This window comes from Porites lutea, chromosome 2, assembly GCF_958299795.1.
Source record: "Porites lutea chromosome 2, jaPorLute2.1, whole genome shotgun sequence".
In the NCBI taxonomy this organism is placed as follows: Eukaryota; Metazoa; Cnidaria; class Anthozoa; order Scleractinia; family Poritidae; genus Porites; species Porites lutea.
Window position 1 is genome coordinate 38,037,008 of NC_133202.1, and position 27,756 is coordinate 38,064,763.

A 27,756-nucleotide genomic window follows, 5' to 3' on the forward strand; every position below is an offset into this window, starting at 1 on the left:
AGTGTTACAGATGAATTAGCTATTTTTTATGCTATTTTTTTATTGTTGTACTACAAAGTCTTAGGCTTTACTAGAGTTTGAATTAAACATGTTTCCATCGTTCATTATTGTCTCATTCGCAAGGGAACGAAACTTATGGTACACGCCGAAGCAAAGCCTCTTGTACCGTGCTAACTCAGTCGAGGCGTCTTCCTCCAATAAGCGCCGCATACTTTCCAGGTTCATCGCGGATTAATTTCAATTGTTCTTATTTAATAAATCAGCATAAGTTTCACAGTCTGTTGATTCGCATAGAGCAGGACCTCGCTCGACGAACAGCTAAGACATATTTTTTCACTGAGCAATGCCTTTGGAGAACGAACCAGGTTGCATAAATGGCCAACTGTATTTGGAGTGCCCTACCTGTATGGCCAGGTAAGCCACAATAATTGACCCAGGTTCGGTTTGAACTTTTACAATACAATATAATAACATCAGCAATTCAATCACCAGTTTCATTTATAGAGATGATGTTGCTGTTGCAATCACGGGGTTCAATAATAGTTTCCCATTTCCAAGAAGCTTCTCCGGAAGTAAGGGAGATGTATACAGCATCGCTTATCAGCAAAAACTGATATTCCGAAGCTAAATCTTTTAAAAATATTTTAGTTAAGCTCTTCTCAACAAGCGAACACTAATTGATATTCCTGGCCCGCGTTTTTCATGGCGTGGAATGTAAATTATATATAATCAGTGGAATATAAATAATTCTATTTGATTCCAATACAAAATAGGTGTATTTACGACTTTTCCTTTTAACATCTAGTTGAAAAAGCATCAGTAAAGAAATTGAAAATGAAAACAGAATTCAGTTAGCTTGACTTAACCAAATCATCGTTTTCAGCAGTGAACTTGCTCCTCTACTTTCAGTTCACCATCAATTACCCTGGGAGGATATGTCTCGCTCTAGTAATCTTTCAAAAATAGGTTATACAGTTGACTCCCGAGAACTCGACACTCGCTAACTCCAGCTGTAACTTGAACCAAAATCGATTTTCTCTGGATTTCTTTCATACATTTACTAGTAATTTTACCCTCGGTAACTCGAACCCTCGATAACTCGAGCATCCCGCTAACTTGAAGTGATTTTTGTTTTCTGTCCGATCATTTCTATAATTTTACCCTCGATAACTCGAACCATCCAGGGGCCCTTGCAAAGACAAATACAGGACATGTGGCAAAGACGTGTCATCAGAGTTCGTCCCTTTCCCCGTCGGTGAGATGGCCTTCACTGTGAATGGTACACAATATAAAGTTATCAATCCTGATCCGACCATGAGCCTCAACGAATGGATTAGAGATCAGCCTGGACTGCAAGGTACTTTTAGCATCTAAGATAACATTGTGCATCGACCTAACTTACCTTTCACTTTTAATTTATAACCATGACCTTCCAAGAAGTTTAATTTGCTTCCGCTGAGGTAACCCCACGATAAGACGATAAGTGCTCGGCGAAATCGGCTACGAGTAATGCGTTATTTTCTCAGGGATAGTAAATAATGCGTAAACTGCAAACGCGCGCGAAAAGTGGTAGGTCAGGGTTTTGGTTAGGGTTACATTTGAGTTCGGATTTTTAAGCCCCGCTTGTGTTTCCTTTCCTTTATTAAACCCAAGAAAAATATGGACCACCGGTGCTATTCCACTCAAGCTATCAATTCGAAACAACCTTCCTCCGCTTTTACCATGAGCAGATAAAAAGAATTTAGAATCTACAACCGCTTGGTTAAGCTGATACAGAATACTACGTAGTCTGTTCACAATCTTGTTCTGTTAAAAATTAATTTCACCAAAACATTTTCATATGTTTATGTTTTCTTGAAACTTGACGCATCTAGGTACAAAAATAATGTGCCGTGAGGGAGGGTGTGGCTGCTGTGTTGTGTCAGTAACAAGGAATGATCTGAGCACTGGCAAAGATGCTACTATTGCTGTTAACTCGGTAAGTACTCCTTCAATGCGATATAAAATTGTAAGAGAAATGCTTGACTTACAATAAAGAAAACGGATGCTGTATTAAGAACTGCTAAATTTAAAAATTCTCAATTCATTTATTGATGAATAAATGTTTCTTTTATTTACTTATTCATATGGAAATTGAAAGTGAAATTCTTTGGCAGTCCTTTGAGTTTATGACTTCATTAAATTTAACTTACAGAAAAAGGAATATTGTTGGTGTATATCCAGTCCTTCGGATTGTTAAACGCCAGATATCATAAGACAAGCCCCGTCCCCCCAAACACATCAATTCCACCCTACCCTTATAGCCTGTTTAGGACAGAGAAGACAGAAACCATACCCTGTTCAGAGGCACATCCCCGTACTGAGGCCATATAACAAAGTACTCCCGGGCCTTATACGCTAAGTTTTTATACCTACTTGTTCATGATTATTACTGAAACCTTCTTTTAGTGCCTATTCCCATTGTGTGCTTCTAATGGTGCGGTTATCACGACAGTTGAAGGCATTGGGAAGTAAGTGTCGCACGCAAACTTGTGTGTTTACTCTGCCGCGTACGTTCTTGATTTATCATATCTGGCAATAGGCATGCCGTGATAGTAGGGGTCAGTACACCTTCCAAAGCGTCAAATGCGTTCTAAAGTAAAAGTTTCATAAACAAAACCTGTAAATTGCTTGTTTGTACAATAGAAGTAAAGAAACGTGCTTCTACTATCAGTGGGGACCATCAAGCGCAAACGAATCTGTTTCCATTAAGATCTAAGTTTGACGATTTGTGCACATTCTTTAACGCATTAGAAAAGCTGCTGTGCAAAAATAATGAAGCGTTTTTTTTAAAGTTTACGTTCACTACTGATAAACTTGAATTTGTACGTTTTAGAGTTTTTTAGAACTCGAACTAAAAGAAGACATCGCGTCTTTTTACACATTTAACACACTAAAAACTGTAAAAACTGTAAAAATAAAAACCTTGAGATATATTTCGCTCTTCGAGCCGGTTCAGTCAATGCAGTTTTAATTTTACAGTTTTTAGTGCGTTGAATGTGTAAAAAGACGTGATGACTTCTTCTAGTTCGAGTTTTTTTAACACATTCCTGGCCTCGGCGTTTAGAATTGTTCAGAATATTTTTTAGAACGCCTTAGAAATAGAAGTTATAGTTACAACATTTGCAGGTTTAAGGTAAAAAAAAAAATACTTTTTTTCCGAATTGCAGTCGATTTGACGGATATCATCCCATCCAGGAAAGACTTGCGGATCATAACGGAAGTCAGTGTGGCTATTGTTCACCAGGATTTGTCATGAGCATGTATAGGTCTGTATGGAGTGATTTTCACGAAACACATTTCTTGTATTGGATTTGTGCAGTTTGAAATTGGTTTAAAAATCTAGGGACCCTTCTTCTACCAATTTGTTTTGTTTTTATGCCAGTTTGTTGAAAGAGAATCGTCCGTCCAAGCAAGAAATTGAGGCCAGCTTTGATGGGAACATGTGCCGCTGTACAGGTTAGGGTTTAACTTTGACAGTTACTGTGAATTTGACTTGAGTGAACGTCTGGTTTTAGCGGTGTATTTACCACTGGCCTTAAGACATCTACACCTTGACGACTGGACCTTTAATTTAGATCGTAGTATTCACTACAAAACACTTCATCTACTACTCTAAGACGTCTCTCCTCCGTAGATTCTCCCGCTGGGATTCAAAAGAATTTTAAAAGAAAATGTTAAGCGCGTGGAGTACAATTGGAAGAGGGCGAGAGAGAGAGAGCCTCGCCTCGCTTCCCGTCATTCCCCGCGTGCTTCTATTTTCCTTTTCCCAGCCTAGGTCCCGACGACACTAAGAGGGTGCATTATGGTCAAAATGGTGAATTGTAATGTTTCAGGACCCATTAATCGCCTTCCTTTTATCGTTACATCGTTAGGTTACCGTCCAATTCTAGATGCAATGAAGACGTTTGCAAAATCCTCAGATCCTATAGATATCGAGGTATTTACGACTTAACCGGACTCATTTTTCATAAAAGTCACCAAAGACCTCGTCCACAGTAACCCATGGCCACTTTCGTTTGAAAGCGAAGACATTTGACTTTAACCGGCGAAGTAGTCTTCAACGCTATTTCAACGAACTTACAAGACATTTCATTGCGTGCTGTTTGCTGAACTGAACAATGATAAAGCATTGACAACTTAACAGTGTAAGGAAAACTGGACCAAACACTGACCTTTGCGTCTTTCGAATTAGACAACATTAAACTTACCCTTTCAATCCTCAAACACCTCGGCCTTTTCCTTTTTTGTGACAGGTATAAACCTAGTGAGTATGCCCAGTCCACACGAATCAAATTCAAATAATTTCACAATTTCTCACACCATAGCCTTGCAAACTATTGAAAAACGGGTCGGGGAGGGTCTGAGAAAGACAAAATTACAAAAAAAATGAAAAAACCCAACAGTGCCCACTTAAACGTTTTGAAAACTTCAAGAACAAAATTAATTATCAATGGAACCCCGATACAACGACGGGCCAACGGATTGGCGAAATTTGCTCGCTTTAACGAGGTTTCGTTATATCGAGGTTCTTTTTCATATACTTTGCTATTGCTGGGGTAACGAAATTCGTTCGTTATAACGAGGACTTTGTTATTTTGAGATTAGTTATATTGAGATTCCACTGTTCAACGTTTCTGATAGGAAATAAGCAAGTGCTCAAGTCCATGTTTTAATGGAGAGGTAAACTGTTCAAGAAAATGTGTGACATTATCTGGTGATCGAGAAGCGAATGTGCTATGGTATTGTCCAAAGTCAAAAGCTGATTTGTATGCATTGATGTGTAAACACAAGAATGATAAAGTCAGGCTGGTGGCTGGAAATACTGGACAAGGTAAGTATAAATAACTTAGTTTATCGTTCAGAAAACAGGGGCACCCAAGGACTGTTTTCTGTAAAATATCTGTTCGGAGAGGCAAAAATTGCCTAGAATTTTCTATAGCTTGAGCAAGGCTAAAAATTTCTAGATGAACGGTTCCATTCATGTACAATTTTCGAAGCTTTCGTAATAAATTCCCTGCGATTTTCGGAAGTTTAATTTTTCGCATTTCACTTTCCAGGTTAGGCTATTAGAAAAAATGAAACCTGTAATTTTCGGATTAAAAAAAAGTGATAAAAAGAGGAAACGGAAACTCTGAATTCTTACTTTCATAATAGCTTAAATAGCATCTAAAACATTTGGGCAAATAAGACCAAAGCCCTTGTAATTTCGAAAAGACTCAAGTTCCCCCAGGATGACCGAGCAGATACAAATTTTATAGTGCTGCTTAATAGAATGCATTACTCGAGATCTAAAGATACTCTAGAAAGCCTAGAAAGTGTTTTCAAAGTGTTTCAGGGTGCCCTGAGAGCTCCTGAGAAAAGCCAAAATTTTGAACTGAATAGATTATTGATAAGAAAATCATCCTCTTTTGCTTCTAAAACCCGGACTTTGCGTAGTGATTGAATGGCGGCAAAGGGGAAATTTGAAAGCGAAAATATTCAGTGTTATATTAAGAGGGGGACCACCACCATCTCTTTGCTGAGATTCTCTCTCTAGTTGATATCGATCCAATTTCTTTAAAAGATAGTAGTAACCAAAAATTTATTTTTACACCATAAGTTAACATTATGAAGGTTATGTAGATTCCTAGTTTACGATTGAGGTTCCTAATCGGTATCCAGTATTCGACGGCTTTAGGCTATCGTTAATTGTATGACATACACTTGTATTCCGTTGCGTAACTAATATTTACAGGACGAACTAATGTTTTGCATTTTAATGTTGTTCGACAGTTTCATCCCGCTTTTCTGAGAGTTTAGTGGACTCACTATGAAAGTCGACTCTCCCCAGCTGCTAGTTCCTTAGCACTCCTGCTCGTGTCAGTAGAACTAGGATCTACTTACAGGCGGTGACTTCACCGACAAGACGCATCATTTTCGCGCGGTCAAGGAGAGATTTTCCCTATAACCTCGTGTTTTTTTCTCCGTGTGAATAAGGTTTTAGATTCTGGCTTCCTTGAAGGCCCTTTAACGCGTTTAGGTAAAACGGAGCGGCGTGAAGAATTTCTTTTCCTTTTCCTTTTCTCTCCCTCCACTTTCTACTTCGTCATTCCTCACCATCTGAACGCCGGGACAGGGGCGGATCCAGGATTTTTTTTAGGAGGGGGTGCACTCGTCTCTTGCTCTACTTCAACACCAATAAACCATATAGTTTTTTTTTTGCAGAATACCAGTTGTATTAGAAAACCGCAGGTCATCTCGGGGGTGGGGGGGGGGGGGGGGGTGCGCACCCTCTGCACCCTCCCCCCAGATCCGCCCCTGCAGGAACATGCTTATGTCCTTGAAACTGTGCGTTTTATAGCTACTGTTAATGGCTGAGCAAATTATTACTTGCAGGCATTTACAAGAATGACGGCCCTTTTGATGTGATGATTGATATTAATATGATAGAGGAACTGCACAACGTTCCGAGTAATACCAAGGTAATGTTAAAAAATTGAAGATGAAGCCCAAACGCCTTTCACCTTCGCTGGCATAGAACATGAAGTTAACTTGTCTGAAGGCCAGAGGTTCCAACATCCACCTATAAAGAAAAGATTTGAAATTGCATCTCATTTCTTACACTAAAAAAAATTCTTACAATAGTCGAAACAGTAGACAGATCTTAAATTATTTTTTGACTTTATGTCATCTTTTCTTGGATTGATGAGACAGCTTTAGTCCGTAGTCCCCTCGTCACTTCATTTTTTACTTATTATTTGTAAATTCTATTCTTGTGCGCCAAGTGAATAAAACAAACAAACAAGACTTAATTACCTTGCACAAAGTAGTCAGGTCTACAAAAAAGTTGAAATTTATTTTTTTTAAAAAAAGATTTTGACTAGGATGTCGTTCTTCTTTGTTATAGGAACAGTGTGGTAGCATTAAAATTGGTGCTGGTGTGTCGTTGAACACCTTTATAAGTGTACTGAATAACATAGCCAGTACGTGGGAAGGTTTTAATGTGATGGCTGATCACATACGCAAGGTAAAATATTTCTTAAAGTGAAAATGTTCCTTGTAGTTAAACGGACAACCTTTCAGCTGTTGAAAAAGAATCTGAAAAGAACGTAAGAAGATCTGATGAATTTTTACGCAAGTCAAGCAAAAGAGCAGTTATAAGTAACAGAATAAAAGACGCGATTATATCATCTATTACCCCAACCAAGAGAAAAAACACTCTTGCTCCAACTTAGCAACTAGCAGAACGAAATAGTACATTAACCCACAGTGCTGACAAGTCAGGTTAAAACTTTTTTTTGTTTGCTTTACATTAAAAAAAATAATTGCGTCGATTGATGGGCTCTTTGCAGAGTATGTATCTGATTGTTAAACCCAATTAATTCAGATTTGGCTGTAGAAAATCATTTTTTCTTTTACATTTAGTGTCGGGACTAGAGAGAGCTATTTTTATACATGTATGTACATATTTCAACGCGTTTTTGATAATAAATACTCAAATAAGTAAATTGATAATTCTAATGAAAGGTAAAGTTATCATTACTTTTCTCCTTCATAGGTTGCAAATGTTCCTGTTCGAAATGTGAGTGATTCAATATTTCATCCGGTTAAATGATATCATAGGCATACACAGTAATTTTGAAGGAGTTATAATAACTCCTTTAGTGGGGTTAAATTAACTCCTTACAGTGGAGTTACTTTTTTTTAGCTCCAAAAAGGAGTATTAAGAACTCTTTCTCAGGGATAAATAATCACCCCAGACATTGAGGAGTTAAAATAACCCCCAAAAAGGAGTTATCCTGTACCTAAATTTTTTACTCCAGTTTCAGAATTAAACTAACTTCAAAAAGAATAAAAACAACTCATGTAAGGAGTAAAAATAATCCCTTTTCTGAGTTATTTTAACTCCAGACTGGGAGTTAAAAGACCTCTTTTTCAGGAGTAAAAATGACCCCAAATTTGGACTTTAATTAGGAGTTAAAGTAACCCCATAACAGGGGTTATCCTGTACCTAAGATTTTTACTCGTTTGGAGTTATAATGACTCCAACATTACAAAATGCATGACGGCAGAAGGTAACAGTGCACTGTTTTCCACAAATTTTGACCGACGAACACAGTTACAGCGAGGTTTAATGAATTTCCACCTTCAAAAATTTCCAGCTATAGGCCGATTCATCGTGACATCATTTTACATTTTACATTTTTGCTCATTAGTTCTCGGGAAACAAAAATAACTGTTTCCATATGGATCAGTCGTTAAATGATTAATATTAGCCTCGTTCTTTTTTTGCAAATATCCACCCATCTTGACCTCTTGCATGGTGAATAACGCATATGTAATGACGTTTGGCTAGGTTGGTGGTATTGCAGGGAATCTAATGTTGACACATGCGCACTCTGGTTTTCCTTCTGATATTTTCACCATTCTTGAAGCGGTTGAAGCATGCCTGATTATCGGTAAGATTCTTGTATGGACAGTAATAAAAACGATAGGGCCAGGTTTGTGTTTAAGAATTCACAGATCTATAATAACATTGCAATAATATATCTGTATCAGTGTTTTTTGAACTTCTCATCTTTCTGTAGGTGACAGTACAACAGAAAGTGAGTCTCAGTATTCCTTGTTGGAATTTCTTTCTCTTGATATGACTGGCAAGGTTCGTGAATTGTTTACTTCCTTTAAATAATTGTTTATGTCTTTAGTGGAAAAACAAGAGAATTTGCGTATAATTCAAGGAATATATGATACAACCCACAAAAAATCTATTCTAAGAGACACAAATTTTCGGAGGGCACTTAAACAGTTGGTTTTGTGAGCACAAAGCCTATCAAATGGAGAAAACAATTTTTCCCTCATGGAGACGATACTGAAAAGTGTTGCCTTTCACTTACTTCCGTTTCAGTTAGTAATTCCAAATTTTTTTTCTTATTATGTCAAACGTTGACAAGGTCGTAAAAGAAAAGATCCTGGGGATGAGTTCTGGTGCGGAATTCCAGAAACAAAGCAAGCATGGCGAAACACAAATGCTTGCTTTGGCAACTCTAAAGCTGCATCACACATCCTTTTCGACTCCATTTATAAAACGTTTTCAGATTGACAGTCTTAACTCAATGACTGATTTGCTGAAAAGGCCCAGTGCTACGATTCGTTGCTCTTAGAATTCTTAAGGGTTCACTTAAAATTAGAGCTTTATAAAATATACTATACTGGAACTACTGTAAAGAGTTTTCGCACATGCTCACAGGTCATCTTGGCTGTTATGTTACCTGTTTTATCACGTGACTATATCATTTTCACCCACAAAGTCATGCCAAGATCTCAGGTAAGAATATGATATTAATAAAAGATGTCCTCACTAGGAGATCAGTTTGAAGTTGCTTACTGTTCAAAAATCATTTGTCGTTATACTATTTAGTAAAAATACCTTCACATGATAAACCTTATTTCCATTAATTTTCCGCCAGCATATTTTGGAAAGTATTATTTATATTGTCGTTCACACAAGAAAAAATGACCAATTTGCAGTTAATACCGCGATTTGTTCATTTCTTTTTTTGTTAAGACCAGTCCATTTACGATGGGTTAAAATAGCCACCCTTTGTAATGTGTTTTCAAAGAGTTCGTTTAGGAAAGATGGGACGTTTACTCAAGTTAATCAGTACCTACGTTTTATTATTTTTTTTCTTGGAACGTTTTCTGATTGTAGCTGTCTTATACGACCCTTATTCATCATTATTGAAAATAAAATATCCTTATTTTCAGAATGCTCATGCATATGTGAATGCTGGTTTTGTGGCCAAGTTGGACAAGAACACCATGACTTTGAATAATGTTAGGATTGTGTATGCTGGAATAACACCTTTTTCTGTAAGAATATTTTTTATAACTTTTGATTGAAGGACTAGACTCACTTTCTGACAAATTAGTGCGTTTTAACAATTTTCTTGCAAATTCAGCAAGAAAATAATTTTCTACCTACCAGTAAACACCGACAAGCTGAAAGTCGTCGCTTTCTTAGTATTTGTTTGTATGACTGCTTCTTTTATCGCTCAAATTGAGTCTTCCGAAAATGTCTCGAAACGAGACGCCATCTTTGCTCCGTTCGCAAAACAGTGAATAACCAAGGATATTCCGAGTTACGGTAGCCAACCAAAACGCGCGAAAATTGCTATTCACTCATTTGGTTAATACTAATAACTCTTATTTTGATTTTGATAGTTAAAATTCATTTATACTACCAACAATTCATTGTTGAGTAATGGAATATCTTATTACTTAATAACTGTCTTTATCGACACCACAGATGCACGCCGTTAAAACAGAGGCATTCTTGACTGATAAAAACCTGACAAAGGAAAATACTCTAACAGGTAAATCAACCGCTGTCCACAAAAGAAGTTTACTCAAATATATATTTGTAATAAATCATTCAGTGAAACGTAGGACCATAGATCTCCTTGTTATAATAACCGGAGATATACCAGGTGCACCCAACGAGAATAAATTTCAAAACCACTTAAACATAGCATTGTTGAACGTATTTTAGTATTTAAACGGTAGATATGGGCGTATTTTTATCCCCTAAAAATTTTTCTTATGTTCGGATTTCTTAGCTGAAAGTCTAGTGATCCGAAAATTAAGGGATAAAAACTTACCTTTCCGAAAATTTCACCCAGAAAAAAGGCTCCCGAAAATTCTAGGTGACCTTTTAAGGGTAAAAATCCGTTAAAAATTGGCAATTATACCATTTTTTAGATATTCGAAAATCCAAGGAGAGGTAGGCCAGCAAGAAATTTTACAACAAATGTTCCGAAAATTCTAAATCTCACATCGTCTTCACAACAGATATTTTCCGAAAATTGACGTTGGGTGCCCCCGATATACGGGTTATAAATGTTCCTTCTTCAGCTCTTCGTTTTCGTCTTATGCCATTTATCGGTCTGGTTTTCTATAAATCATGTAGATCTTTGTTTGTTTCAGGTGCCCTTGAAGTTCTGGAACAGGAGATTTCTCCTCATTCTTTTCCTACAGGTTCAAGCAAAAAATACCGAAAATCCCTCGCACTTGGTTTGTTTTACAAAGTACTAAACAATTTTATAGTAGTATTATCTACAATTTTCTTTTTCAAGTAAGAACTGCCGACCAGGACAAGTGTGTTTAAAAGCTATAAGATATAAATTTATGCTTTTATTGCCAGACAATATCCCAAATTAATGCTTTTATTGTGCAATTTTTAGCCGATAAAAAATAAGAAAATAATAGCTTCCTCAAGACTTCAGTCTAAATTATTTAAAGCAGTACTTCTACTGGCTATTCACGACGACCTTTAGAGAACGGGTTGTATACACTCCGGCTTTTGTTATGACCGATTGATTTTAAATTGTTAGTTGTCGAAGAAAACGAGGATTACGTACAAAAACTAATCATTTATACTTGTGTTTTACAGTTCTTTTTGTCTGCTCTTGGTGATAAAGCATCTGCAAGAGTAAGATCAGCGGCTATGGCCTTCATTCGTCCTGTTTCTTGTGGAGTACAGAGTTATGACTCAAAGCCACAACAATATCCACTAACAAAACCCTTGAATAAACTTACTGCCAAAGTACAGGTAAATAAGAACTATTCCGAAAGTGGTGTGCAAAGGATCAAAAGGCTAGTTAATTAACCCTTAGACGACGGCTTTGATCGTGTCGGTTTTTTGATATGGAAAGTTCTGATATATTTTTCTGGACCAATTTAGCTTTCCATTTAAGATATAGACATGTTAAGCAGCAAAATAAGCAAGCAAAGATCTTTCCACGGGCCTCATTTTGCTAATTTGGAACAGTTATGACAAAGTTTCCAAGAAACATTTTGGTTAAAAGTACGCTGCAAATTTTGCTATTCACCCTTCTAAACTTTTGCAGATTAAGATTTTCCCTTTTCTAGAAAGAAAGACGACAAAGGGAGCAAGAAAACCGTTGAAAACAAAACTTTCATCACTCCACCCAACGTCTTTTATTATTTTCTAAATCGCGGACGGTTAAAACGATGTTAGATTTGTTACGTACGACTTAACCTGTGAACTTGCGTTATTTTTAGACATCTGGCGAAGCTCAGTATGTTTCCGATATTCCAGCTGTACCTGGAGAACTACACGCTGCCTTTGTTGTTAGCAAACGGGTATGAACCACTATTATTTTAACTGTGAACAATAAACACTTATTGGATGAAGCTGAGTGTAACATGAAAAATTAATAGCAATTATGGGATGAGGCTGAGAATAAGCTAAAAAATTATCCAGATCAAGGTGGGTGTTATTCGTTTCGGCCTTCGGCCTCGGTTTGCGGTAAAAGGAGAAGAAACGTTCATTGAAAGAACCCTTATAATATTAAATTGCATTTTAGTACATTATATTCTATCAATTTAGTCTTGCATGTGAGATAGTTTATATGGTCTGAACGAGTTTTAATTCTTGAAAAAAAATATAGTAGGTATACGTAGATTTTCATCTACAATGCATCGTAATGTTTTTTTTTTTTTAACTTGCAGGGAAACTGCAAGATCAGTTCTGTTGACGCATCTGAGGCATTGGTTAGTGACTCTAGTTTTATCGTAAAATATATTAGGAGATCTAGTAAAACAATAGTCCACGTTCGATATAGTAAAGGCTTTAGGGACAAAATTGCAAGGTTTTTCACGGCTCCATTGTCTCGCAAAACGCAGAGGAGACTTGAACACAAAGACAACCAAACTATATTTATAAATATGACCAGAAAGCCTCAGAGTCATGTTTATATATCAAACGTGAGCTAAATAGATCAACTTCATCTGCATGCAAACGGACGCAAAATTGTTGGACAACAACTCCCAACATTGTTGGATGTTACATGTTGCGTCCGTTTGGATACCCCTGTAGTTGCTGCGTGGTGTCGAAAGTTGTTGCGCAAAGTTTGAAACCGATTAAATGTTTAGCTATGTGCAAACATTTGCAACACTGTTGTCCATTAACTCTCAATATTGTCCGTTTGTACGTAGCTTTAGACTCTTTAGATGCATATATTTTTTGGCCTCGACAAATCACCCGGCAAAGCCCTTCAAACACTGTACTCTTCATAAAAAAAGGGACGTTTCACTTCTCTTAAGGTTGTTTTGTGGAGCCTCCTTCCAATCAAATAATCATTTGTTGCAAAACTATAAGTTCAGCCAGAGCTACAATTCAACGAACTTGTGATTGATAAGCTAAGTTGTACAGTGCATGCACGGCATTGAGAAATTTTCTTTGCTTTGTAGATATTACCTGGAGTAGTCAAATATATCACAGCTGCAGATATTCCCAAAGGTGGTGTCAACAATTTTATGCCAGTATCTGAGTTCGAACCCGAAGAGGTAATTTCTGAACTACATTTGTACACTTTTTTTATGTAGATTGTAGTAAATCTACGTTAATAATTTTTACCAACTGCATTCAATAGACAAGGAAATTATCGAAAAGCGCGCTTGTCAATTATAGACCATTGACAGATGACGTCTTAAAAAGTGTGCTTTTAACAGAAGAGTTACACAAGAGCCGCGAGCGAATGAATGCGTTACTTACTACTTTCTTACCCGTCTTTCGGGATTTATGGATCTGAGGCAATAAACCGTAAAATGGACTATTTGTTTTATTCAACAGGTAGAAGAATAAAAGAACAAATTCGGCTCGTACTAGTGCTCGTTTGTTACAGGTGTTTTCATGTCGACATAAAAACTCTTTTCTTCTAGGTTTCGTCTATGTCTTACTAGTCGTAAACAACTTCTACTAAGCTATTTATTCGAGGGCTCGCTTGTTACATCTGAAATTATCTCGTTAAATGTGTAAACATTTTCAAAACCGTTTGATCATATTGTACAATACATCGACTTGAGCTTTTTTGATGTCATCCGTCTGTGTGATCCTTCGGGTAAGACTCAATCAGCGCGATCACAGCGCGCGCCGGTTTCATTAATAATAAAAACTATTCCCTCTCGTATTGCTTATTCAATATTAGTTCTTCAGTATCACTTACCTTATAAAGGCAATAACGTTACGTTTGTGTCACAGGTACTTTGTACTGGAAATGTTTTATTCGCTGGCCAGGCGTTGGGTCTTATTGTAGCTGGTAAGTCCGTAGTTTTTTAAACCCATTTTAGCAGTTTTCAAAGAAAATGATACAAATTAGAGAGTAAACCTTGAGTGAAGCCAGATAAAAATAAGAGGCCCTTTTGGTCTAAAAAGAGTATGGTTTAATAACCTGGTATTTAACTGACCCTTGTTCATGTTGGTCCCAAGTTAACTCAATGAAGTGAGTTCTGGGTAATTGGGAACATTTGACAGAGTGTGGTCGCTGTAGTGGCTAAAGGGAGGGCTTCAAATTTTTGCTCAGGACTGAATTTAGGGTCGCGAAAATCGCAGATTTTGGTCTGAAATAGGGTAAGGGGTTAGAGTATCCTTTCCGTACGCCATCTGACTCCTTTAAAAGAAGCAAATCTGAGGTAAAGCTCGAATAGACCATTTTACAGTTGGGACTTATTATCCTAGCCTTTGACTGAACGTGAGGCTAAGTTTGACCTGTTTTGATACAAACCTCTTTCGCTTTCTTATGGAAATTATGTTTAAAAAATACTAGTTAGCATAAGAACAGCATGATTTACATAGTAAAACAGGAAGGGTTGTATTAAAAAAAGTCAACTCCAGCCTCGTTTTCACCTGTAACTGTAAAATGGGCTATTGGCGACACCAGGGAGCTACATTTTTCTGTAAAACTGAACTCTTAACCATTCCTACTGACCCCGCTTTATTACGGTGGGTGATCTATCTGGGTTCTAATGATCATCCTCTTTAGGGGGTCACGTAATAAGAGATCTCTTCTTTGCCAACGCTGAGCTTTGTCCCTTTAGCGTTAGTGTCAGGAAGATTTGTGAGATTAGCCCACTGTAAAGTATTCTCTCAAAACATTGCAGTTCTAGAGAAATATAACTACAATTTGCAACACAACAATTCCAGCGGCAAATGTCAAAGTACAATACCAGGAAAAGATATTACTGGCGTTCAAACCAGTCCACAATGGTTGCACTTGATAAATTTACTTTTGTAGATACCCAGCGACACGCAGATGAAGCAGCTAAAGCTGTAAAAATTGTGTACAAAGAACAGAAGCCTCCCATTCTCACCATAGACGAAGCCATTAAAGCAAACTCGTTCTTCGACGTAAATGCTGTTGAATATACTTCCAAAGCTCCGGATACAGCTTTAAAGAAAGGTGACGCAGATGGTAGGCTGCTTCTTTTGTGAATTTAATGACACTTAAAATTTATAGGTTTTTAAATCGTATAAACATGTGGGTGAAACAAGCGTACCATTTGATGGGTCATGAGCATGTTTTAAAACTGAACTTTTTACACTATATTGTACGTCTTTATAGATTCTGAGAATCCTTCATTTTTCTGGCTACCCATCAACTTAATGAACGAATGATTTAAAAATATTTTATTAAGTTATTTACTTCAAAACATCTGCCCGAAAACAGATGCAACAGATCATTCTATTTTTGTAGAGTATATAACATTCTTTCTTTGTCTTTTGTTTTGTTTTGTTTTGTTTTTTTTTCAATCAGCTGCAATTAGAAACTCGCCACACATTGTGCAGGGTACGGTGTATACTGGAAATCAGTTTCAATATCATATTGAAAATCAGGTAAGAAATTTTGCTATTGACCATTAGTAAACTGACTACCAGTTAAGTTCCAAAACGGAGCTATGACATATATTGGCAAATTTATTAGATATCTGTTTTATTAGATATTAAGCAATTATGGGGTGAGGCTGAGTATGATATATAGAGGACATTACACGGTGGCGAGAAGGTATGAATTTTATGTTTGAGTGGCAAGAAAAAAAATATCTCACGAATGAGCGCAGAGAACAAGTTAGACATTGTTCTTTCCATGAAAACATAAAATTTATACCGAGGATGTATTTGAGTGATGGACCTAGTTAGGCAAACTAATCAGTCAAACTTAATGCTCCAAATTAAATAAGCCTCTATCAAATTTTTGCATATTGCTTGGCACTGGCAGCACTCCCAACATCGCCTTTGATGGCAATGGCTGTGAAAGGGAGCAGGTATGGTTCAATGGTAATGAGAGCCTTCGCATCTCAGCTACTATAGTGAGGCTCCGTCGGTTTCGAGTCCCGGCGATGTCGCCAGCGTATTACCTGAGTTTGTTGTTACTTGGCAATTTGCGTCTTTAGTAATACAGTATATTAAAACCAAGGGTTCGAAATAATATATTCCAATTGGGTCTGGAAATTGTCTGCAGTCCAGTTAAGTTAGGAAAACTTATGCAGTTCTTGATGTTAGTGAGTTTACGCAACAAGAAGGCAAAACGCTTGAGTGTGACAAACGTGACGGGGCTATTAATTGCGCGTTTTGTCAGGAATTCACTTAACGTTGATGGTTTTGGCTCGTGCACAAAAACTTCTGTTTAAAGGAATGTGAAGTTTGGCGGAAGGTTCTCTTTAAACAAAATTATTGTCACACCTGACACCAGGATCGCGTCGTCTTTCCTGTCCCTTCCTGTTGCGTAAGTTCACTAATGTGTCACCCTCTCTAAGAACGTTACTTTAATTTAGAGCGCCTTAATGTACCCACTGGTAATACTACTTTTTATTGGTAACTACATTTGTGTCAGATAGCGCTGTGCGTGCCAGAGGATGATAGTCTAACTGTCCACTGCGCAACTCAAAAGATTGATGGAACCCAAAGAGCTGTCGCTAAGGTTCTTAACCTACCAATTCACAGGTAATTATTATGCACTTTTTTCTACGCGCGTCATATGCAATTTTGGACCATTTTAAGGCAATTACAAATAACAATTTATAACGAACATCAGATATTTCCTATAATTATGGTCATGAATGTCATGAATATTCATTCATTAATTTCTTTAATTTGCACAGAGTTAATATGGGTGTGAAGAGATGCGGAGGAGCGTTTGGCGCCAGGATCACAAGAGCAAACCAAGTCGCAGCCGCATGCGCCATAGCTTCTTATGTAACCAAACGGTAAACGTTTTGATCTTTAAGGTCCAATACGGATAGTGGAATACTCTGGGATAGTTTTTTTTTCCTTTTTGCACCCAAGATTGTTCGTAAAATGACATACGTACTCAGCAATTCTCTCTCCTCCTTGCTGTAAGATAACATTTCAAAAAACGGCATTTAGGTCATGAATCTGCAAAGAGATCAGGATGATTTAAACAGAGGAGTCCCCACAGTGATGTGCATTTTTTAAGGTACACCGCTATGAGTCCTGCTTTTACAACTGTGGATTATTTTACCTTTTAATCCAAGGAGAGTATAACGATACTATATGAAGAATCTTCTAGGGATTCCTTCCAGGGTCCAAAAAAATTTTCAACGTTATCTAGTCCCGTTTGCCTGGCTGCAGAACCTACAGTCACTGATTTTCTGGTTTAGTTTTTATTCAGTGCGGATGTTCCACACAAAAAGCAAAATATAATATTTTACCATGTTGTACAATGCAATTTTCTAGGCCAGTTCGTTTGAGAATGGATTTAAACACCAACATGGAGATGTTTGGATCAAAAGAACCATTTAAAGCGGTTTATAAGGTAAGAAACTTAATCTATTCTATGCGAATCAGTTTTACAGGCAACCTTTCGAAGAGAGAGTAAGTTCCCTTAAAGTGACGGGGGTCCTCGAAGTATTTTTAGTAAATTGATACCATTTAGGGTTTTCAAATCTCAAATGATGGTCTTGGCCGCGGTTGTCACACTTCTAGTTTCGGGTCTATGTGGTTAGTTTGGAGCCAAAAATATGATGGGAGAACTACTTTAAATGATAAAATCTTGGTTTACACGAGGACGACATTTAATTTTACATTTTCTCGCCTGTTCTCTAAAAATAGACACCACGGAAAGCTTCATTGTACTTTTTTTCACCACAAAATTGAGGACGCGTATTTCCTCTGATGAAGGTAAAGCCCTCTCCCGATCGCTAAATGATTAAATCTCTAACATTTTATAACTTGTTTTTGCCACTACGACATTCTCGCTAAAACTCGTAGTAGACCAACGACGGCTACCACATTTTCCAGCCAAAATGACGTTGGTTTGCCCGCGAGCACTACTTAGTATTGGGGAAATCTCGTTCTCGTAGTCGTCCTCGTCCTCTGATGCACCAGTTTGAATGTTTAACTTCTTTCACACCATTGTCCAATTAAGCAACCACTGAAGTTTTTATCTAACCATTAAGTCTTTGACTATCTTACATTCATTTTATGGCTTTTCCTTATTAGGTTGGTGTCTCAGAAGATGGTAAATTGAATGGAATAGACCTAAACTATTACGGTGACTGCGGGTGCAGTTCCAACGATGCCACCATTTTGTATGCCAGAGGATGGATGGACAATGGTGAGGTCTATCTCTCTACACAGCACCTTGCAAGCTTAGTCGGAATCGTTGTGTCACTTCCTAGATTTCCCAGTCTGCGTAGCAAGCGTTTCCTATTAACTAATTGCACGAATCGCTGGCTACACAGGTTAATGATGTCCCGTTTTGTTCCCCACAAAGTTAAAAGGCGCTTGTTCTTTGTACGTTTTCACATAACACCGTAGCTGAGAGAAAGGTTGAGGTCGTACGCGTTTTTTTATGAACGGGACTTGGTCAAAATTATGGCTAGTCATGCGCATGAGTGGAAAAATGCTGCTTATATATCCACTTAGGAGGAATATACGCTCTAAGTTTGGGATATCTTTAAGCCGTTCTCATACTTATTGGCTGAACACTGGTCCAAAAAGGAGGAAATAGCAAAAAATGCGTTTTTTCGCGACTGCAGCCTTTGCAAAAGGGCTTAAGGGTTTACCTCCGATTAGCTTTAATTCGTATCAACTATTAGTGTTCCTAGTTGTTGAAATGCCCCGTCACACCTATGTTTTTTCAATTTCAGCTTATTTTTGTCCCAACTGGAACATTGTACCTCATGCTGTTCGCACCAACAAACCTTCAAACACATGGTGTCGCGCACCAGGTATGCTATAACCTTTTCTCAATTTGGGATCCGTTTAACAAGGCCTATCGAACAACATGTAGCCGTGCAAGAGACAAAGAAAGGCTGTCTAAGTGAAAAAAAGCCGCGAAAGACGAATTTATGACAATTTGACTTTTATTCAACGTGCCGCAACAAAACCAGTAGGTCAAAGTAACAAATCCAATTGCAATTATTTCCTGGAAGTTTACTCTCAGTAAGATTTATTGCCTCAAACTGATTTGAAACTTTTATCATCTTAACAGCTGGAGCAAATAAACTAGGACTTGTTTCGATTATACTGCAGTTTAATAAGACGTTGTTTTATATTTTGTCCAAGGCTCTAGCCAAGCGGTTTTTATTATGGAATCAATTATGGAACATGTTGCCAAAACTTTGAACAAGACACCAGAGGAAGTGAGGGAACTAAATTTGTATAAGAATGGACAAGTAAGTTTTAACTTTCTTCATTATAACTTGAATTTTTTGAATTCGTGTGTTGAGTTGTTCATTTTTATTTACAGTTTAGTCATCCAGGGCTTTATTCACACAAACTCCCCGAGTAAAGTAAAAAACGATAAACACAACCTGAACATACCTACACCTTTGCCTAGTCCCTAGGCCTCATTATTCGTTACCGAAGTGAATTGACCGTGAAGGTCTGGGAAAACGCTGCACAGGCACTAGGCAACCTCCACCTGAGCTTTATATTACAAAGCGATAACCTTAGCCTGCGAATTCCAACCACCTATCACCACTCACCGTCCCCATGGACGTTTAGGGAGCGATAAGAGTCGGGGGGCTGTATTCGCAGGAGGCGACGATGGCCCCTGGCGATGGCCCAAATGTATTTCCAGAGGACCCTTTAAGTCCTTTAGCCATTTGACAGTTACTAAAACATTTTACGATCAAAATTCTGTTTTCTTTCCGTCCTCTTTCTGTTTCGTCCCGTTTAAGAAAGATAGAAATCTAATTTATTAATGTGCCAAAATAACACTTTTCACTTGTATTTTTTATTAGTTACTTACTACTAATAAAAAATTAACTTTCAAAAAAAGTCAATTAAAGTATGCTGTGGGAATTACTCATCACAGTTTGTCAAAACCTTTATAGGTAACGCAGACGGGACAAAAACTTAAGGACTGTAACATATCTAGTCTATGGAATGGTAATATTTGTTTATTAAATATTTTTGGATTGCATTGTGCGTTAATCATTTTCAATTACTCTGACTGGCGTGTCGCTATGATTTTACAAAGATAGAATCGAAATCTGCCGATCGAAAGCAACTGCAACCTTACTAGCAAACGAAAAATAGCTTGCTCTGGTGATGTCGACTGCCGCACAAGTTGTCGAAACGTCAGTCACTGTCAACAGCAGTCCAATCCAGGACTACTCTCGCACGAACGATCATGCTGGACATATATGTGACATGGCACTTAGGTTGAAATCGCCGTTTACCACATCAAAATCACTTCCTTTGCACTTTAGAGACAACCAATCATTCTCAAGCATCACTCACAACAACTAATTTGGTATGGTTCCACTTTTTCTTTTTTTTTTTTTAGACCTGATGCTATCAAGTGACTTCATGAAGAGAAAAGAGGCAATTGACACCTTTAACAAGGTGAGGATGAGTTGGTTTCTGCGCCTCATCCTCTTAGTCTTTCTAGGACCTGATAACTAAACTGCACTAAACCTCTTCTCGTTTTCAATATTTTTGCCCCTGCTAGAAAATATAGAGGACCCGTCTAGTAAGCAGCTTTTTCCATTTGGTCTACCAAAACTTAGCTAGAAAGTTAGCTGAATCCGTAAAAAGTTGATTCCCTTTTAATTCATTGTTTTCATCTACACTGAATTTCAAAAACCTTATTGCAATTGAAAAATGAACAATAGGTTTCTATACAAAAGCAGAATGATGTCTTAAGACGATTAGCCATTTTTTTAGGACAATCGCTGGCGGAAGCGTGGAATCAGTGTTGTTCCTCTAAAGTATGGAGTGCGGTGGGATGGTAGGAGGCATACTGCTTTGGTGTCAATATATCATACAGATGGCACCGTTGCTATTGCGCATGGAGGAATTGATATTGGGCAAGGAATTAACACCAAGGTATTATTAATAAAACGTTAAAAGAAACCTGGGCGCTCAAAGTCTTTCCTAGTGATCGTTGTCGCAACGAGGGCTGCGACTGCTTTTCTGGCTGAATCAATGTCTCCATATGACTGTTAAAATTGCTGTCACCGAACATTTTTTTAGCGTTCGCGGCGATCATATGTGGAAACCACCCATTCTATACAATCAAGGCAGGCTTGCTACCCAGGTGTGACTCAGGCTTTCTTTAACCGCAAAGGAGACTATACTAAAACAGACAACCAAATAAAATATATAGATATTGTCATTTTGCTGAAGACGTTGAAATCAAATGCTGCCTTCAACACAGTATGACAGTGGTTAATTTGCGTTTATGTAGATAATTCTTAATGTGCAGCCCTAAGCGATACCTCAATGGGTAAAAACATTGGCTTTCAGTCTTGAACATTCTAATTGAGACCAAAAACTACAAATAAAAGCACAACCCTAAGCGAGTAGACGAGAAACTCCTTCTTTTTCATATGAGGGTCCCTCGGGCTTAATGCTTTATTCACAGTATCTGATAGAGGTATAATAGGAAGTGCGCATTAGATACAAATACATGCATATCATACTGTAAGGTTCTGCAAGGCAAATTAAAGAGTCTACTACCTTGCTGTAAAGGTGAATTCAAGGGTTTACTTGAGTAAATTGAAGTAATTCTTAATGGATTAAACTGATAAATAATGACTTTCTCCAAATTGGACCTGCTTTAAACTTTTATCTTAGAATTTTCGAAATAAACTAACTTGGCACTTATAATATCAAAGGCGAATTTTCTCAAGCATTTAGTAATTTTTTTTGCCTCACTATAGTCAAATCATTTTAAAATAGTAAAGACCTGTCCACAATTACCCGTTAGTGCTATCTAATTGATGAGAAATTTTCATTCGCCTTCTTTAATACACCAAACTATTTCCCCGGCCCATGTATATCTTCTTTTTTGGGCATCCTGGCTGTCATTATTTCAGTAATACATTGCAATTGGCCCATTATTACATAAATGAACTAAAGAAAAGGTATGTCTTTTAGGTTGCTCAGGTTGCAGCGCACCAGCTGAAGTGTCCACTGGAAATGATTGTCATCAAACCAACCACAGCATTTACCAATCCAAACAGTACGTGACAAACCTGTAATGTTTCCTTTGATATCTTTCGACTTTACTCGGAACATTTGCCCCAGCCAGATAGGATTAATATCCCCTGTTAAAACTTTGCAACAAAACCGAACATCATTTTGTACAACAATAAAAAGGAAATAGTTGTTGAACAATTGCTGTTGTTTCACAGCATTTGAATGTCCATACTATCGGATTTTTTGCACCACACACATACCTCACCACTACCCCTCTTCGAAACGATGTTTATTGCATGATGGCGACTTATCATGTAACATCCGTATCATATCTTGACTATGGTCACGCCCAATTTGTCTTTTTTTGTAGATTCAAGCACAGCTGCGAGCTCAACAAGTGAGATGTGTTGCAAGGTTTGTACAGCTACTAGTCCAATTCATGATCTCTTCATAAAACCTGCTGTAAAAAATAAAAAAGCCAAAAGCTCTTTTACAGTACGACAGCTCGAACCAGCCGCGGGTACTTGGGAGAAGATTATCCAGTCACTACGTTTTATGAAAACAGAAGATTCTGGAGGTTTTTTTGCCAATGGACCAATAGCATTCATAAATTTGAGGGCTGTTTCCTGAGAGGTCAGGTATGTTCGAACGATTTTAAAGGTTTCACAGTTGCATAGTCTAACCTTGTATTTTATTAGCCCGCTTGCAAAACAACTTGAAAATCTTTTGCTTCTAAAAGCGTTGTGATTGGATAATCTAAATACTAATACTAATTATAAAATAAACACATAATAAAAACTATACCAAGAACACTGGAGAACTCCATTTCAATCAAATATTATTAATTCGGACAACAAAGGTTGGCAATGGCATTAAAGAGGTGTCTGTATTACAGGGGTGGGGATTGTATGAAGATTAGCATTTCTCTGGCGGGACCAACTCTGGGTCCATAATCCACCAATGTTGGCCAATATTATGGAGGTTTCGGTAAGGCGAGGTTCAAGTGTAGTCATTCTAATGTCCAGGGGCGTAGCCATTACATGGACCGGTAGGTCCAAGCCTACAAATGTTTGGTTTGATCGCTCTACCGTTTGCCAGTACTAAGTTATGAGTTGTTGAGGCAAGCTAAAACCCTTAAGAGCTCAAAGTGTTTGTAAGGTAAGTGCATACTAGTCATGCATCAGACTGCAATTTTCAGGATATGTGGAAATGAAAGTTAGCCAGGCCTACAAGTAGTCGAAAAGCTGGCTACGCCTCTGATGACTTCAATAAACTAAAGGAAACCTTCCCAAACCGAACTCTTGGAGCTGGGACTGGCCGTTGTCAAGTCATTTAGTTTTTTTGCCTGTTTATACTGTCAGTGGAAAGTCGTCCGTCGTTCAAAGAATTGCCTGTAAAAGGTTTAGTATCAGTGCCATTCACCAGTGTTCTCTCAAACAAATTTACCCTTTCGCCCTTTATCCCCTAACGCCACGAAAAACCTATGCCTATGTCTGTTACCGTATAAATAACTAACTTATTATATAGCACCGTCCAGCAGTTATAAAATATTATTTTAGGCGGTAATGGAATGCTGCGAAGTCTTGAATAAAGTGATTGATCCAATCAGAAAAACCATGCCATCCGGCGCGGCCTGGCCTGGACTGATTGAAAGGTGCTATGATAATGGAGTGCATTTATCCGCCACGAGCATGTAAGTTTTATACCACACCATATTTGCTTTCACTGAGGTCAAACATTACAGTATTTATCTTTCTTGAGAAACACTCATTCCTGGTGTTTGAACTGAATGTTGCAGTTTATGTTTCGTGTTGTTCTTATTGTTGTTGTTCATGGTAATGATGAAAACTGAAAATTTACAAGGAAACGAAAGCAGGAAACCAAAGATCACCATTCACATTTACTAGTTGCCTTCCAGTACTTCCGGAAAGAATTCACTGTGAATTGACCCACTTCTACTTACCCTAGCTCCCTTTAGGCGCGTGTAGCTAATTAAGTGGCAGAGAGTCTGGACTTTAACTTCAGCTAGACTCCTATTGTGAGAAACTGAGATATTTTTTCCCAATACTTGTGTCACATACTGAGAAAAACATTTTTCTCGAAACCTATGATAATCGTCAAGTTAACAAAGTACCCAAGACCGATAAAACATAAACGGAGAGTCTTTTTTTTTTGCCCTTTCTTTTTTCAGGTACCAAGATCCAACACCACCAAGTGACACATATACATACAACACTTATGGCGTGACTTGCACTGAGGTTGAGGTTAACGTACTGACAGGAGAAAGACAAATCTTGCGCACTGATATACTGAATGACTGCGGAGAAAGGTAACATTAAAAAAAGACTTTCAATTGCACTTCTCCATATTGTGGTGGACAGATGCCTTTGAATCACAAGGGTGTTCTTTGCCAGTCGAAATTGTTTTCAGCATTTAAAGTCAAAACTGGTCAATTAATGAGTCAGTGTTTGGGCCTAGAAATAAATGTTTGCTAAATGGTCGTTAGTTTTGTAGAGCGTTTTCAGTCAACAAAAAGGTTCTCACGGAACACCAACATTGCCGCCATTTCATTGTTTTGGGACACTAACATGGCGGAAGTGACGTCATGTGAAAACACTATGTTGATGCAAATACGTGGAACTTCTATCAAAACTAGTTGGTGTTCACCACGGCCTCTTTGAGCTGAAATGATGTAATGCTGTAATGGTATCCACAGCAAGAACCCTGTTCTGGACATTGGTCAGGTGGAAGGTGCCTTCATGATGGGAGTTGGTCAGTGGCTGACAGAGAAATTCATCTACGATCCTCAGACAGGGAGAAACCTAAGTAATGGAACTTGGGTAAGTGTTTGCAATAGATGAAGCTCTGACTCACTTCTTAAGCCTGTGGTGATTCTTGTTGAACGTTTGCGTAAAATTAACTTTTTAGACGACATGGCAAAGGCGCCAAATATCTTTAACACTATCGCAGTTGCTTTTTGTTGGTTGTGCCAAGATCAAAGAGTTCAGTGGTGGCACAAGAGTTCAGTGCGACACAAGCAAATATCAGGGTTACGCTATTACATTAGGGCAATCAATCTAGGTGGGTTATGATATCATATCTTTCAACCAAGTTGCACAGTGTATTTCCAGTTATTTGGACAACAGACCCCAATCAACAGTGTCAATAGTCGATGAAGTTGATGGATAGATTGGCCGGAATAGATTGACAGTGGAAATGCAAAGCACGAGCTTAAGGAATGGCAATCCAGTCTGAAATTCATGGTTTGCGAAACACGTTGAACGGTTTTTTTTGCACGCTTCATTTGAATCTCAAGTTATCCGCGCCCCCTCGCTTTCGTCGTCCTATTGTTATAGCTTCGCAGTTCAATCATCAGAGTATTATCCAAGAGTGCCGGTATGATTTTCACGCTCGAGTTAGAAAATCATAAACTTCATGAAGCCAAAATATTAACCAAATGTCTTTTACTTGTAACTTAATGCAGGTATCTGCTAACCTTTATGTTCCAAACTGCTAACCCATGTAAGGAAATCCAGGACAGTCTTGGATTCCACGCTGTTCAGGATCCTTGATTTTCAGTTTTTGCTAGTGGAACTTGGATTCCGGATTCCTTGAGCTTTATTTCGGACTGCAAGGCCCAGGATTACAGATTCCACTTGAAAATTCTCCTGGATTTGGGATTCCAGAATCCAGATTCCCTTACAGGGAAGAAAAATGGACTTTGGACTGATTTTCTTTACTATAATAGGACTACAAGCCTCCATGTTCACAGGACATTCCAATTGACTTCAGAGTATCACTACTGAAGAATGTTCCAAATCCACTTGGCATCATCAGATCCAAGAGTAAGCAAATCAACTTATTAACTGCATACAAGGAATGACCCTTGTCATAATTATAAAAAAAATTCCATTTTTATTTTGTAAAATTTCCAGAATCCTAAAGGTTAAATGCTGCAATATGATCAAGTAATTTTTTTAAAAGCTAAAAGTGTTGTAAAATGTATTTTATATCTTACGTTTCATTAGCTTCAGGGGAACCTGCCCAATGCATGGCCTGCTGTTGTTTGTTTGCTGTAAAACACGCTGTGGAAGAAGCACGAGCCGAAGTCGGCAAAGGGGAAGAATATTTTGTCATGAGTGAGTAACGTTATCATAAACTTTTAACTATGACTGAAAAATATTTCTCCGTCTCCTTTGGTCGATTTGAGTCATTTTTTATTGCGTATCACTGATTGGTCAACAGACCCTGGTCCCGCGGATACTCGTTTTATCTCTTTTTTTCCCTTTTTATATCAAGGATAAAATTTCAACCACCACGTTTTCACCAGTACTTTTTTTCTGGTTATTTTAGATGGGCCCAGCACGGTAGAGGATACACAGTTGGCATGTCTTGTGGATCCCAGCCACTTCACCCTGTGAGCAAAAAGACTCGTAGGGTAGGCCAGGGGAGTGTATGGCGGAGAACTCTCAAGGTCTCCAAGGAGTTACGGCCGAACGTGAATGTATCAGAGTCGAGGGAATGAGCTCTTGTCAATGGTCGTTGAATGTTCGCGTCTAAAAGAAACCCAGAATCTGAAGGATTATAAAATACATTTACCTGTCAGCAGAGGAATCTTTTCCATGGTATTCGACAGTGGGAAACTGACTCTTTTCCTCCCATGCCGCCTCTGCGGGGAAAAACAAAACACTTAAGCACCTTTCTGGATTAATTGAAGATAACAGCTTTAAAAGATTGGTAGCCTACGAGGACGATCTCTGGAGAGCTCCAGGGGCGACGGATAATGTTTTTTCAGTCGATCAAGAGATGTTTTGACACACAGTGACCGACCAGAGTTCCTATGATAACAACAATAGCGGCGAAACATTTGATTATCTACCTATCTTTATAGATATTCGTTCAGTATACATACTTATATCCTTATACGTCTTTTTTACTTCTACTTACTAGTATTTCAATTTCCCGACGGGGAAAATCTCTATTTCTTATAGGCTCGTTGGATTCTCGGAGATGTGCCCGCCTCAGTCACTTTTCCAGCTGTTTACTGATTTCAATTTTATGTTATTTATATATTTATAATGTTTTTACTTCTACTTTCTGTAATTTATTTTGTGTGACAAAATAAAAACGCCGACCACTTTAACATCAAAGTCAATCCTCCAATAACCGAAAGCGTTGGACGAATGGCGATTACGGCAAACGGCATATTGAAGTTGAAAATTTCTCAAAATAGAAAATGAGCAGATAAAAACTATATAAAAAAGTTGTTGTACCCGGTAGAGCTACTAACTTTGGGGTAGACGTAATGAACAGTAAAGGCGTACAATTCACGTCTGCCGTTTGCAGTAAAAACAAAAAAAGGCAAAGGCGCATACGAGCCAAAGGCCCAATCGGCGGAGCTTATCCCCGTTTCCTTAATACGAAGCATGCCTAGGAGTATTGCTACTCCTCCCTGGAAGGGATGCTAGTCCATCGCGGGGTTA

The 27,756-nt window shown here is 38.0% G+C and overlaps 1 protein-coding gene across 1 annotated transcript; it reads left to right on the forward strand.

The window, feature by feature from the left end:
* The first annotated feature begins 1,878 nt into the window (after positions 1 to 1,878).
* Positions 1,879 to 27,400, forward strand: LOC140926157 (xanthine dehydrogenase/oxidase-like). The gene is made up of 39 exons (XM_073375944.1): positions 1,879 to 1,978; positions 2,449 to 2,510; positions 3,210 to 3,308; positions 3,425 to 3,498; positions 3,915 to 3,979; positions 4,684 to 4,873; positions 6,418 to 6,503; positions 6,929 to 7,048; positions 7,580 to 7,603; positions 8,378 to 8,480; positions 8,610 to 8,680; positions 9,269 to 9,346; positions 9,787 to 9,891; positions 10,328 to 10,394; positions 11,005 to 11,105; positions 11,471 to 11,629; positions 12,103 to 12,183; positions 12,553 to 12,594; positions 13,294 to 13,389; positions 14,084 to 14,141; positions 15,117 to 15,293; positions 15,636 to 15,715; positions 16,713 to 16,822; positions 16,981 to 17,085; positions 17,576 to 17,654; positions 18,341 to 18,455; positions 18,991 to 19,071; positions 19,409 to 19,518; positions 20,182 to 20,236; positions 20,637 to 20,695; positions 21,017 to 21,178; positions 22,232 to 22,316; positions 22,644 to 22,687; positions 23,833 to 23,966; positions 24,465 to 24,602; positions 24,990 to 25,113; positions 26,022 to 26,118; positions 26,302 to 26,412; positions 26,627 to 27,400. Exons 1-39 carry the CDS (start codon positions 1,886 to 1,888, stop codon positions 26,692 to 26,694), a joined length of 3,708 nt encoding a protein of 1,235 aa, XP_073232045.1. The 5' UTR covers positions 1,879 to 1,885; the 3' UTR covers positions 26,695 to 27,400.
* The last annotated feature ends 356 nt before the right edge of the window (positions 27,401 to 27,756 follow it).